General features: G+C 44.8%; 1 protein-coding gene across 2 annotated transcripts in view; it reads right to left on the bottom strand.

Moving 5' to 3' along the window:
* The window catches only part of LOC105034584 (uncharacterized), a 66,803-nt gene that overhangs the window by 11,037 nt on the left and 42,014 nt on the right, over positions 1–13,752 (bottom strand). For both annotated transcript variants that reach the window (XR_012135832.1, XM_010909796.4), the window contains exon 5: positions 2,152–2,240. Coding sequence is in view for 1 of the 2 variants with exons in the window: in XM_010909796.4 (XP_010908098.1) it covers positions 2,152–2,240 (89 nt within the window). In the remaining variant the exon portion in view is untranslated. The remainder of the gene's footprint in view (positions 1–2,151; positions 2,241–13,752) is intronic.

Genomic DNA, 13,752 nt, shown 5'->3' on the forward strand with positions numbered 1-13,752 from the left:
GACTTCAATGTTCATGTTAGCAGGTCCAAAAAATTATGATCAATGTTTGTTGCAACCTCAGTTAACAAATACTTCACCTTGCACTTCAAACACTCCTATTTTAGAATCTTTATCTTAACTCAAGCACGCAATTGACTCTGCACTAGAATAGGCCATAACTCATTATTTTTTTGCTCTTCAACTAACAACCATGGAATTAGTTAAGACAAAAATTCACCATAGCGGTCTAGAGCCTGGACCAATTGGTCTGCAACATGATTCAGTATGCCCCTATGTCGTTCCGTACCAAGCCTAAACCGACACAAATAGAGGGCAGACGGACAATGATAGAGGAAGAGGGGAGAGGTAAGGAGAGAGAGAGAGGGCCTCCAAAGGCTGCCTGCGAGTAACCAAACTTGTTGCACCGCTGTTGAGCTTAGTGAAAGCCAGAGGAGGGACGAGAGGGCAAAGAGAGGGAGGGGGATAGGAGGCTGCCAAAAGCCTCCATAGGACCGACAAAGCCACTGAGGTTGGTGAAGGCCAGAGCAGGGACTTCCCCCTCCTAATCGAAACAGGGGCTTTAGCCCCTATTTCTTCTTCTTCTTTTTTTTTTACTTTTATCAGGAGAAGATGGCAAGTGTTGCCAACTTCACTAATTTTTCTTTTTTTTTAAAGATTTTCAATTGAAATCAACAATCTTCAATAGAAAATCAAAAAAAAAAGGGAAAACAAGTTGGCAAGTTGCTGACTTCACCCGATAAAAGCAGCAAAAAAAAAAGATGAAACAGGGTGCAGCCCCTGTTTCGAGGGGAGGGTGAAGCCCCTCTGACCTCCACTAACTTGGACAGCGGGCACAGCGACCTCTGATGGCCTCCTCTCCCTCTCCTTCCCTCCCTCCGCCCTCCTCCAACTTCCATTAAGCACGACAGTGGTGCAGCAAGCTCGGCTACCCTCCAATGTCCTCCTCTCCCTCTCCTTTCCTTCCCCCCTCTCTCTCTTCCTCTTTTTCCTTCTCCCCCTCTCCCTCATCGGTTTCTTGTTTCGAATGTTAGAATCATCCCAATCAATTGCCGGTACAGTTCGGCATGCCCCAAGCTAGACAGTTTGCAGCAGTTCGGCAAACCATGATTAACAATATCCAATCAGTAATAATGCTCAACATCATATGCAAAAATGTATAAACCAATGTTCCAACCATCAAATTGCAAATAAATTTAAGACTAGCCATCTTGCTGTAATTGAGATCCATGTATCTTCCAGCCATCTAGTTTGAGTCCCCACTTTCCCATGTCACTAGGTATCAAGTACTTAGGAAATAAACATAAGATTTATATATCAAGCGAATCAAATCTTTGCAACAAATTTTCATGGGACTAAATCCTTGACTTTCATATGAGTTGCTGAGTGTACTAAGATTGTTGTCAATTATGACAATTGCTAGCTCTGATGGGTCTCTAGAGATCTCCAAACTATATTAAAGCCATACACAATATGCATGAGGTCCAAAAATATCCTCATCAATCAGAGGTGTAGGATAGCTACCCACCATAAAGCCCCCTTGATCTTCACATTACTTTGCAAAATCATAATAGAATGCTGCCTGGTTAGAAGATAAACATCTTAACATATTTTAACATCCTTCATAAATCAATGAGTTACCATCTCATGGTAACCTTATAATGCTAAGAAGTAAGAACTATTTTTATTTTTCTTCTGTTCTCATGATTCATCCAAGTGCCACAAGAATGATCATCTAAAATGAAGTAGAATATCATAACCAAAAGCAAAAAAACATAGAAGCCCTGACCATGACACTTTTGTAAAAGATGTTAAAAGAACCACATTAACTATAAGAACAAAAAAGGCACTACATTTTATTATCTACAAAGCTCACATTGTTATTAGAAACAAAAGAAACAGCTAAGGAAATAAAAGTGTCTGACACACAAATGTATGGTCTAAACTGATATTTCAGTAAGTTGAAATAATAGAACATTTTAAAGTGATGGCTTTCACCCCAACAGTAGGACAATCCAAAAAATTGTATATTTCAGATCACTAGTCTTAAGAACACAGCATATACCTTGTACAAAATATAAAATGAAAACCAAAGCATAGCATGAAAATTCTATACAATGTGGTAATGAGTTTATAATAATCAAAAAGACATACCACTATGGTTGGTGCCCAAAGAATCCAAAAAACTGACATGGAAAAATGGATGCTTGATTGAGCCCATGATAGCAGCCAAATCCTCTTGTCTGGAAAGCCAGAAAAAAAGCAACCAGCAGCTCATAACAGAGAACAAAAGGAGATGTGAAAAGTATTACAATGCTTTAAAGTTTCAAGATACAAAAATTCAATTGAACTTCTTGCATATTTAGTCAATAGGTCAGGATTCATTCTGAAAGCATGTACATCTATTTTGGCTTACATAACCCAAAACTAGGCGAATACACCAGATTAAACTTAAAAAAGCAGTAGCCCCTGGCCAAAAAAGGATGAGAACTGAGCAAGCAATGACATTCCAAGTTGCACAAAAATATAATTTTATAGCCTCAGCCAGCCACCTTTTCTTATATCACTGGGACTCCTAAACTAGAAAATAGAAATATTAAAAAAGAAAAGGGAAATAGTGAAGAAGCCCACCCAACTAATTCTTGTTGGATCCCTCTTGTTCAGAAAGAAATTGACCAAATCCTTTGAATTTTAATAGATCTTCTTGGCAATTAAAGTTTCCCAATGTTTGGATGTTCAATTGACACCAACTGGCTGGCTAATTGCAACCCAAATTGATGCTAGAAAACTTGTAAAAACCTATGACTATATGAAAATGCTTTAGCTAAAGTAAAAAATATAAAAAATTGTATTACATGTCAATAATGTATACTTATTTTTAGGCTACTTTGGTGAGTTTATAAGAACAATGAAATTTCACTAATTTTTAAATAATTATCTAAATATCAAGTGACATAAAAATGTTTGATATGTGCTTGATAAATTTACAAGAATGGATCCATCTAGGAAAAAAAAAAATTCCAAAGTGTGATATTGGTTAGAAGCACAGGTAGAGGCTCTCAAGCTGGCACTATTGAAGGTGCACGTGGTGTGACATAGAGTTAAAGGAAGAAGGATAACTAGGTTGAAGTAACATCTAGCCGATGGTTACCTCGACGTGTCCTAGTGCCAAAAATGCTCGTAGGAGATCCAACAATTTATGAAAAATCAGTTCACTGATTTCAAGATTGCAAAGCAAAAAGCTGCTACGAAAAGGGGAAAGGTGAATCACTGAGCAGCACAGCCACCACCATATAACTCCAAAGATTTGGAGAAGACATCTTTTCCAGATGACAACACATACATGCAAGTTGCTATTCAGGTGAGCCTAGATGACCAGAAGCGGTACAAGACTCAATTTGGGCCCCCATACTATGAGTTAGGTTCTTATTCCAAGGCTACCAAGGCAAATCCCGAATTTGGGAGGATCTCCTTAGTTAGGGCTATCATTGACAGAGCTGACAGCCGGTTAGCGTCCATGCTTGGGTCCTTTAGCAGCATGAAAGGGAATGTCCTTTATGGACAAGGGCCGCTATTTAGGATCTAAATCCACATACCTTCCTAAGTGGAGATTCAAAGCAATAGAGTATAGACATCATGCTAGTCAAGGACAAGAAAAGCGACATGTGGAGAGCTATTATATCATGGTTTCACTTCAACCACATCATAACAAATATGATAGAAGACATGTACCATTGATCTATCATTGTATCCATCCAAAGTGCCACACCAAGTGTGGATTGCGGAGATTGAAGGATATTTACAATGATCTTCTGATGGTAATAAGGAGCTGCAAAATTGGATGGCCTTGTAGCAGAGTAAGTTGGACACATATGAGTTGACTATGATGTGGCATGGTTGGATCCCATCATCAACTTTTTGACCTATTATGATACGAAGACTTTCTTCCATAAGTCGATTGGTGCTGACTTATATGTGACCAGAGCATCATAATGATCACTTTTTGACCTATTAAAGCATCATCAACTTTTTGACCTATTATGATACGAAGACTTTCTTCCATAAGTCAATTGGTGCTTTTGATCAAGGCACGATGCTCAACACATCCTTAGATTAATGGATGAGGTGATTAATTTCATAGAAGAGCACAATGTCATGCAGGTGGTCATTAATAATAGGCTACAGTATAGGGCCACCAGGAAAAACTGATGAACAAACAGCCACACATATCCTAAACCATGTGTGACCATATGTGCTGCACATTGCATTGATCTCCTATTAATGGATATTAAGAAAATTTGCCAAATGAAGCAGATGTAGAGTCAACCTAGTCCATCGCATGATTCATGTACAACCACATATGGGTGCTTCCTTTGACAAGTGAGGTACACAAAGGATAACATCTTGAGGCCAACAAGCACACAATTTGCTATGAACTCCCTTTTTCATTTGATACCTTCATTGATAAGAATGCAGGACTACATCAGATGTTTGTCATTGCCGAGTGCAAAAGAGTAGGTATGCCCAAACTAATACGAAGAGGAGTCACGTGGAGGGCTTGGTGATAAGCCAGCAATTTTGGCAATGGGCCGACAGTATTGTAAAGACTATTAAGCCATTGTATGGAGTGCTAAGAGCAGTGGATGGTAAGAGATACCCTCAGATAGGCTTCCTATACCACATGATAATGGTTGTCAAGGCCCAGGTCAGAAAAATCGATCCAGGACATGCGAAGTAGTATATTGACATCATCAGCTAGAGGTGGGAATATAAGATGGATAGAGCATTGCATCTAACAAGTAATATCACCCATTTTCTGGTTGGTCATATACTATTATGTGCTATAAGTACAACTATTATACTAAATCAATTGCGAACCATATTGACAACCTACCATATGAACCCAAAGTTCCAGTATGCAACCCTGGGATAGGTATGGATGAAGAACTTTTGGCTACCTTGCACAATATTATTTATAAGATGGACCGTAATCTAGAAGCCATTTCCCCATATCTGGAAGAGGTCAGTTAACTTTGACAACAAATGTAAATAATTGATATCATGTAACATATATCCTATTCACAGACAAAAATGTTTAGATAAGGCTCAAGCAACTTTGGCAACCAACCAACTATAGCAAGCAAAGCAAAAATGAGTCTGAGTATTTTAAGAAATGGATTACAACTATTACTCAGATGTCATACAATTAGTATTAAGTAATGTCTAATACGTAGTTTCCTTAAAAACTTTTGCAGCCAAATGGTGGATCCACTTCGGCCCATCTAGGAACTATAGATAACTAGTGATCCAGATCCTCTCACAAACGGTCTCCTCCATTGGCTGTAAGCACAACCAGCCTACCTTCACTCTCATCCATAGCAAGCAGAAAAAACATCTCACATAGAAGGGGCTAAACAATCTTATGGACATCCACTACAATCTATATCTACGGCTGAAGTGAATTAAAAAGGAAGTGGAGCTGAAGTACAACAATCCACTTCACAGTGACTTCATGCATGATAAAGAGAAATCAATGATTGTTTGACTTGAGGGCCAACAATAGGACTAGTTGATGCAGAAATCTTTCTCGAGGTTAGATTTGATTGGAGTTAGGGAGCGACGGCAGATCGGCGATGGCAGGACCTGCAAGAAAAATTCTCGACCAAAGGCAGCTCCGATCGCTCAAGTCAGAAATCCGACAACAAAAAGAAAAGAGTGAAGAGAGGAGATTTCATACTTTGGAGGTCTCCTATAGGCCTTTATTTATACACGGAGGCTGAAGAGCCATAAAGAGAAAAGAGAATCAGATGGCTGGCCTTGACTTATCTGGAGAGATTTGACTGTTATCCTTCCCTTATCTTGAGAGATTTTGGTTATTATATTTCCTTATCTGCTCTGCTGCCAACGGTCATTTGAATTTTGAAAGGGAGCCAATTAGGACCAACTCATTGCTGGATCAGCTAGCATCAAAGATCGATGAAGATGGATTGCCAAAGCAAAGAAAACAACCAAGGATTGGATCGATAATCGGAGCAAATAAATCAAGAGAATCTGATGGGGCGTGAGATATCCTTGTAAGCTCCACACCTTCGGTCAGGATGAAATTACCCCCAACATAAGCCCCTTACTCCCGAGTTCAAGTTAGAATTGAGTCGGACGAAGGGAACACTTCAGGATTGCCAAAGACATGCCAAGAGCATCTTTACTCAAGTGGCATCTTCTGCTCCACTTGTCTAGAGACACCATAGGGCCTGTCATCGTCGTGGCCTCCACTATACTTGCCCAAGGACGAGTGCCATAGTGGACCTATTGGCTTGCTGAAGGGCAAGGGCTGTTGACTCGCTAAAGAGCAAGGAGCATAAGCCGTTGACTCGCTAAAGAGCAAGGGACCTTCGAGGGTCTTGTGGATACCCCTCGTTGTCGAAGACGGTGGACTGAGGATTCTTAATAGTTATCCCTCCGAATGTCCGTATAGGTTAGCCTCCGCTTCTCGTACAGCTAAGATCTTCATGGGCATTGACTTACTGAAAAGTGAGTATGGCCTTCGAAGGCCCTCGTGGGTCATCCTCCGCTGCTTAACCCAATTTTGAAGTACTCCCTTTGTCCGACCTAATTCTGACTCAGACTCGAGAGTAGGAGGGCTAGTGTTGAGGGTGATTTTGTACTGGCCGAAAACGTGAAGTATACACCTCGGGGCCTACCAGATTCCCTTGATTTATTTGCTTCGACTACCGATCACTGATCTTGACTTTGGCCACCTGACTTTAGCCACCTATCCTGATTACTTGAATCGAAGAGATGTCCTTGCAAGCTATGCCGTCAGCCGATCCTCGGTCTCCCTACCGAATCTGACCTGATTTGGAAATCCTGTGCCTCCTTCAAAATTCAAACGACGTGACAACTAGCCGCAAGATGGATAAGAAAGAACAAATAAATTCCTCCAGACAAGGGAAGAATAGCGGTCAAATCTCGCCCAATTAGTCAAGGCTAACCATCCGATTTTTCTTTCCTTTCACGGCTCCTCAGCCTTACCTATAAATAAAAATCTACAGGGGATCCCCAAGGATCCAAATGCGGAAGAAGATCACGTAAGAAAGGAAGATCCAAATAAAAAAAAATATCACGACATCTAGATAAAGAATAAGATTATAAAACTCTGCCATAATAAGACACGTCTCCTTCTCCATATTTTTGAATTCTTAATAGGATGCAGGGAAGAGGGCAACAGAAGCGACTACATGAGAAAAAAAAAGAGGCATCGATGCATCTGACGTCGGATGGCATTGAGGTCGCCTATGCACAATTCCCCGCAAGCAGCTACGTTTCTCCTACATGTTTAAGCGACCTCAAAGCAGGTTCCCATGAGCACCAGCAAGTGAGCCTAGCCCCTGTCGGTGCCAAAATTCCCCCTTGCATCCTCATGTCCGACGTCGCCGAAGTCACCAGCAAATGACACCGAAGTTACTCAATGTCGTAGGATCTACCCTCAACATAGAGTGCCTCAACATCTTACATTGCCTCTGTACCGCATGCACCAGGATGTCAGCAGATTTATTCCGATCCGCTCGCACCAACACATGCACCTAACTCCTCTTTTGCCCCATCACCCTACAAGCGGCATAATCAAATAAAAAAGAAGAAAAGAGAAAATGAATGAGAGAGAAGGTGGTGGAATCAAAGAGAAAAAAAAAGTATCCATGCACGCAACTGACTTCGGACGATGCCGAAGCCGCCAGCTAGCTATCTGCATGGATGTCATGTGCCTTATTTTTTAAGGCAAATCTCATGTTTGATTTTATTTTTACACTATATTGTTACGTCATATCCTAATTACCCACATGTCCCATCAATCGATGTCAAAGGCTCACTGAAAAGCCATATGAGAGTTTTCGTGGGGAGACGATGGGACAGAAGTCCACCTTTGCCGGCCCCTCCATGGTCATGCACTCTGCTTATCCCCGCTCCTACTGGTGGACTAAAACCTCCCAGTGCGTCTAGCTAAAGCTGGCCCGAACGATGTCAAATCCTCCTTTGATAGTGCCGAACCTCACCAGATCCGCAGGCCTCAGCGCTCCTGCACACGCATATCTTCGATAGGCCGAAATCCTTCCGCACCGAAGTTACCTCCTGCCACGTCGAAGCTATCCGAAAATTGCACGCTTTGGTGTTATCCACGCCCAATATGGCGTTCCCAAGACTATATAAAAAAAAGGAGACTTCCACAAAATTCTTATGGTAAAAAAGCTCCCAGACCTCCATTATTTTATTTGTTTTTCTTGCAGGTCCAGCACTCAATGCCAAAGCGAAAAAAAAAAAGGACAAAAAGAGGAAGGTGACGTGTCAGCACCGGGGCCGTCTTTGAGTGCCCCTAGGGGACCTCCCTCCTGTCCGTAAGCGGCACCGCACTCCCTGTGCGTGTCCGACCTTGGGCAGCATCAGGCACCAGACTCCCCCTCCGTGCATCCGTCAGTGGGCAGAGGCTTCCTCGTGCATCCGCCGGTGGCTCCCAAAGCTTCCTTCCTTGCATGCACCCCCTGCCGGCACTGAGACCGCTTGCAAGCATCTCCGAAAGTCCCGACAGCTCTCTACGGCCGGTCTCTCTGCGAAGCTGTCGCGGCTAATCTCGCTCCCACGAACCCAGCACCGCCGATCCTTCCCCCACAGACGACGATGTCACGCTCCTATACACGCAAGCCCAACCAAAGCAAGTTCTACCGATCAAGCCGCCTGCTGGGCACTCCAAAGTCGTCGTGCCCTCCGATGATGCTGGTCTCGCCCGGATCTCGATCTTCGAAGTCCTTTCCAGCCCGTGCTTCACCTTTGAACGACACCACTTAGCTCCGGCAATCCAAGCTTCCCCCTACTCGCAAAGCCGGTCTCTCTTGGCTGTGACCGACCTCGCCTTCCACTCATGGCTCTAAAGCCCTCTCACGCGCCTTCACCGGTTTCCCCAAGCTCTCAGGTCCGAACCCCCCCGCTGACGACATCAATGTCTCCCAGCTCCCGGATCCGAGCTCGCTGGATCCGAATCAACTCCCCTGTTTGCATCCCCCTATTAGCGTCGAACTCGCTGAATATGTAGGGTGATGCATAAATGACGCCGAAGAGATCACAGTCCAAGCCAACCATGAGCTCGAGTAACACCGCTCTACCCTCATCTTCTTCACCAAGACCTTCTGGCTTTGCTTCAACCTCAACCCATGGAGGCACGGAGGCCTGGGGTTCCTCGTCCCCAATCCCACCACCCTGAGGGTGAAGGAGCCTAATGTCGGGATCCGCAATGATGCCAACACTGTCGTTTCCTTCATCCATGGCCACCATCGCAATCTCCTGGGAGGCATCCTTTTCCTTTTCCTCAACCAACACCGCTACGACCTTGAAGCTACATTTCATCGTCGACTACCTCATCGGCTTTTATAGGTTCTCGCCGAAGAAAGCCGTCAAAGACTTAAAGCACATCCGCTCCACCAAAATCCCCTCAGCGACCGAACTCCATTCTTGGTTTCTTCAAAAAGCAAGGGCTTTGATGACCCCAACATCAAAAAGATCGTATCTCATCAACCAACATATCTCGACTTTGACATGGAGAAGTCCCTGGCCCCAAAGTTCTGAACTTTGTGAGATCTGGGCTTCTCGTAGTCTAATATCCCCTACCTCATGTTTCATCCTTCCGTCCTCAAGTTTAATCGCAACCTCCATCCTAAGATCGAGCTTCGGAGGAACCTTTCCAGCTTCTTGGAGTTCCTGAAGAAACTTCTCAAGAGGAGACTTCGGGTTCTCTCTTACAGCATAGAAAAGTATGTCCTTCCGAACCTATTAGTCTTATGGGCCTACGGTATTCAGATAGCAAGATATCTGCCATCTTAGAATAGTACCCAGTAGTCGTCGTGCAGAGGCCGGCTTTGCTTATCCTCTACAATGGGAATGAAGTCAGATCCAAGCCTGGTCTGAGGCCCAAAACAAAGCTAATCCGAAGTCAATTGAGCTGATCCGAAGTCAAAATTGAGCCAATCAATCCGAAGTCAGAGCCAAGCCAATCTGAAGATCCGAACTGATCCGAAGTCAAAAAAAGGCCAATCTGAAGTCAAATCCAAACTAATCCGAAGCCCAAAATCAGACTAATCCGAAGCAAAAATAAACCCAAACTGGGACAACTCCAGTTGAAAATGAGACAAATAACAGGAAGGAGTCAAGCAAAATCCAAAAGCTCTCAAACAAAGCCCAAAACTCTCATCATAAAAGGCTTTCAGGCCCTATCTATTATTTTGTATCGTCCTTTTTGCAGAACAATAGGTCTTCAAGCACTTAAGCTGAAGTAGAGATCAAACCAAGGCTAGAAAGATGAGGTGACGACCAAGCTGAGGCTTATGTCATCAGAGAGAGAGCCTCAAAGGGTCAACATCACCAGAAGGTCAAGGTCATCAGAGGACCAATCTAAATAGACCTAGGTCAGGTTATCAAGCAAAAGACCCATAGCTGAAGTAAAGGATCAAGTAGAGCTCACCGCCAAGATGAAGCCTAAGAAGGCCAAGCCCCGATGCAGACCAAGGATCAACCTCCAAAAGTTGACCCCCCAGGAGTAAGTTCCCGAAAATCGAACTTCCAAAAGACAACCTCCTGAGCAGAGCTCCCAGAAGTCAAAATGCCAACCAATGTGCTGTGATCCAGGTGGTGTACCCAAGGCCCAGGGGACCAAGGCTAAGGCCAAGGTCCATCATTCATGAGGGCTTCATGGAGGCTCTAGGGCTAGTTGGGCCCTAGGTTGAAAGGCTGTGGGCCTTTCGGGTTCTTGAAGTCTAGATTATGTGGGCCCCAAGGGACCAACTCTTTATGGGCCAGGTCTGGACCCAGGATAGATGAGATTAGGTCGAGTCATGGGTGTACATGGGCTTGGGTTAACCTAATCTCCCATAGAGTTGGTCAAGGGAGTTTTGGGTTTGGGTCATTTGACCCTGTGTTTATATATACATGTACTTGTATAGGTTGATTAAGCCAAGGGAATACAAGAAACCATTTCTCCCAAGTCTCTCTCTCTCTTCTCCCTCTCTCTCCAGCCATTCTCCACGCCCCAGGAGCAAGAAACCCTAGGGTTTCTTGCCGCCAGGCCCAAAAAGGAAAGAAAAGCAAAGGAGGCGCTACCCCCTCCTCTCTTGCAGCCGCCAGCCATTTTCTTCTCTCCCTTTCTTGCAACCGCCCAAGCACCAGGTCCAGGACCTGGAATCTCTTGCGAAGAGGTTGATACAAGTCCCTCTCATATCTGGAGTTGATCTGAGGTCATTTGAGACGCGGGTGAGATCTCCATCAACAGATCTATAGGAAAGGCTGCAGCAGGACAGATCTGCGAGGTCTGTCTCCATCTACCTTCTTCCCTATCTAGAATGCTCCGATTCGAGATCTACGAATTGGAAGACCTCGGTCCAGGCCTGATCTGGTTGGGTACCAGATCTTGGATTTTTTAGAGGTGATTTCAGAGGCGTTCTTCATCTGGAACAAAAGGCTGACGAAGAAGACAGCAACCAGACTGATTTCGTCAAGGGCCTTCAATCGAGTCCAGAAGTCTCCAGATCTGTTCGTTGCTGGTTCCACTGCACCCAAGGTCCGTGGGAGGAGCCGGGATCGTGCTCCAACACAATGAAAGTCAATTAGAGGAAAACTGACTCAAGCAGGATAATATGACTCTAATCATCTATCATTTTTTTTAAAGTCCGATTCAACTTAAAAATCGAAAGATCCAGCCAGAGTCGATCCGACAAGTTATCTCATCTTTTGTGTGCAGATCAGTAACTCAAGACCTCAATGACTAAGCAGCAGAGGATAACCTGTTTGGACCTCCGAAGGCAATGGTACAAGCGGTTCGACTCCTATGTGCACAGCATTGGACTTTCCAGGTGCGAGTTTGATCCCTGTGTTTATGTTCAGTCTCTTGAGGATGGTTCTAGGGTGTTCCTACTCTTGTATGTGGATGACATGCTTATAGCATGCAAGAGTAGGAAGGTTGTGCAGGATCTGAAGGCATCCTTATCTCGGGAGTTTGAGATGAAGGATTTGGGCCCTGCAAGGAAGATCCTAGGCATAAAGATTTTCAGACCAAGCCCGGAGGGTGCTGCATCTATCTCAGGAGGGCTACATACAGAAGGTCTTAGAGAGGTTCGGGATGAAGGGAGCAAAGTCGGCGGAGCTACCACTTGCCGGTCACTTCAGACTCTCGAAGACCATGGCGCCACAGACTGAGCTGAGGTGGAGGCTCAGGATATGGAGACAGTTCCTTATGCTTCAAGAGTTGGGAGCTTGATGTATGTGATGGTCTGTTGTAGGCCAGACATCGCTCATGCAGTGAGTCGGATTAGCAGGTTCATGGCACAGCCTGGCAGGGAGCACTGGAGAGCTCTGAAGTAGATATTCAGATATCTAGCGGGTTCAGTTGGAGTTGGCATCTGCTACGGACAGCGAGGAGGTGCAGTGAGATACTCTGACATGTCCAGGGAGGCTCAGAGGCTGATTGGCGGTTATGTAGATGCAGACTTCGATGGAGATGTGGATACCCGGAGGTCTACGACAAGCTTCATCTTTAGCCTGTATGGAGGTCCTATTTCTTGGAGATCGATTCTGCAGCCTATCACGGCCCTATCCACTACAGAGGCGGAGTACATCGGACTGACAGAAGCAGCTAAGGAGGCAATTTGACTGAAGGGTTTGGTGACGGAGATAGGCCTTACTCAGGAGGCTATTATAGTACACTGTGACAGCCAGAGTGCACTTCTATTAGTACAGAACTCAGTCTATCATGCAAGGACAAAGCACATCGACATTCGGTATCATCGGATCAGGAAGCTTGTGGAGGATGGCGAGGTGGAGCTGGTAAAGGTACACACCAAGGAGAACCCAGCTGATGCACTTACGAAGGTACTTCCATGGGATAGCTTTCAGAGATGTGTTGAGCTGATTCGACTGATGGACAGAGTGGAGCTGGTTGAGACCTTGGGATACCAAGGTGGAGATTGTTGTGATCCAGGTGGTGTGCCCAAGGCCCAAGAGACCAAGGCTAAGGCCAAGATCCATCATTCATGAGGGCTTCATGGAGGCTCTAGGGTTAGTTGGGCCCTAGGTTGAAAGGCTGTGGGCCTTTCGGGTTCTTGAGGTCTAGGTTATGTGGGCCTCAAGGGACCAACTCTTTATGGGTCAGGTCTGGACCCAGGATAGGTGAGATTAAGTCGAGTCATGGGTGTACATGTGCTTGGGTTAACCTAATCTCCCATAGAGTTGGTCAAGGGAGTTTTGGGTTTGGGTCATTTGACTCTGTGTTTATATATACATGTACTTGTATAGGTTGATTAAGCCAAGGGAATACAAGAAACCATTTCTCCCAAGTCTCTCTCTCTTCTCCCTCTCTCTCCAGCCATTCTCCACGCCCTAAGAGCAAGAAACCCTAGCCATTTCTCCCAAGTCTCTCTCTCTCTTCTCCCTCTCTCTCCAGCCATTCTCCACGCCCCAGGAGCAAGAAACCCTAGAGTTTCTTGCCGCCAGGCCCAAAAAGGAAAGAAAAGCAAAGGAGGCGCTACCCCCTCCTCTCTTGCAGTCGCCAGCCATTTTCTTCTCTCCCTTTCTTGCAGCCGCCCAAGCACCAGATCCAAGACCTGGAATCTCTTGCGAAGAGGTTGATACAAATCCCTCTCAGATCTGGAGTTGATCTAAGGTCGTTTGAGGCACGGATGAGATCTCCATCAACAGATCTACAGGAAAGGCTGCAGCAGGACA

This window comes from Elaeis guineensis, chromosome 12, assembly GCF_000442705.2.
Source record: "Elaeis guineensis isolate ETL-2024a chromosome 12, EG11, whole genome shotgun sequence".
Classification (NCBI taxonomy): Eukaryota; Viridiplantae; Streptophyta; class Magnoliopsida; order Arecales; family Arecaceae; genus Elaeis; species Elaeis guineensis.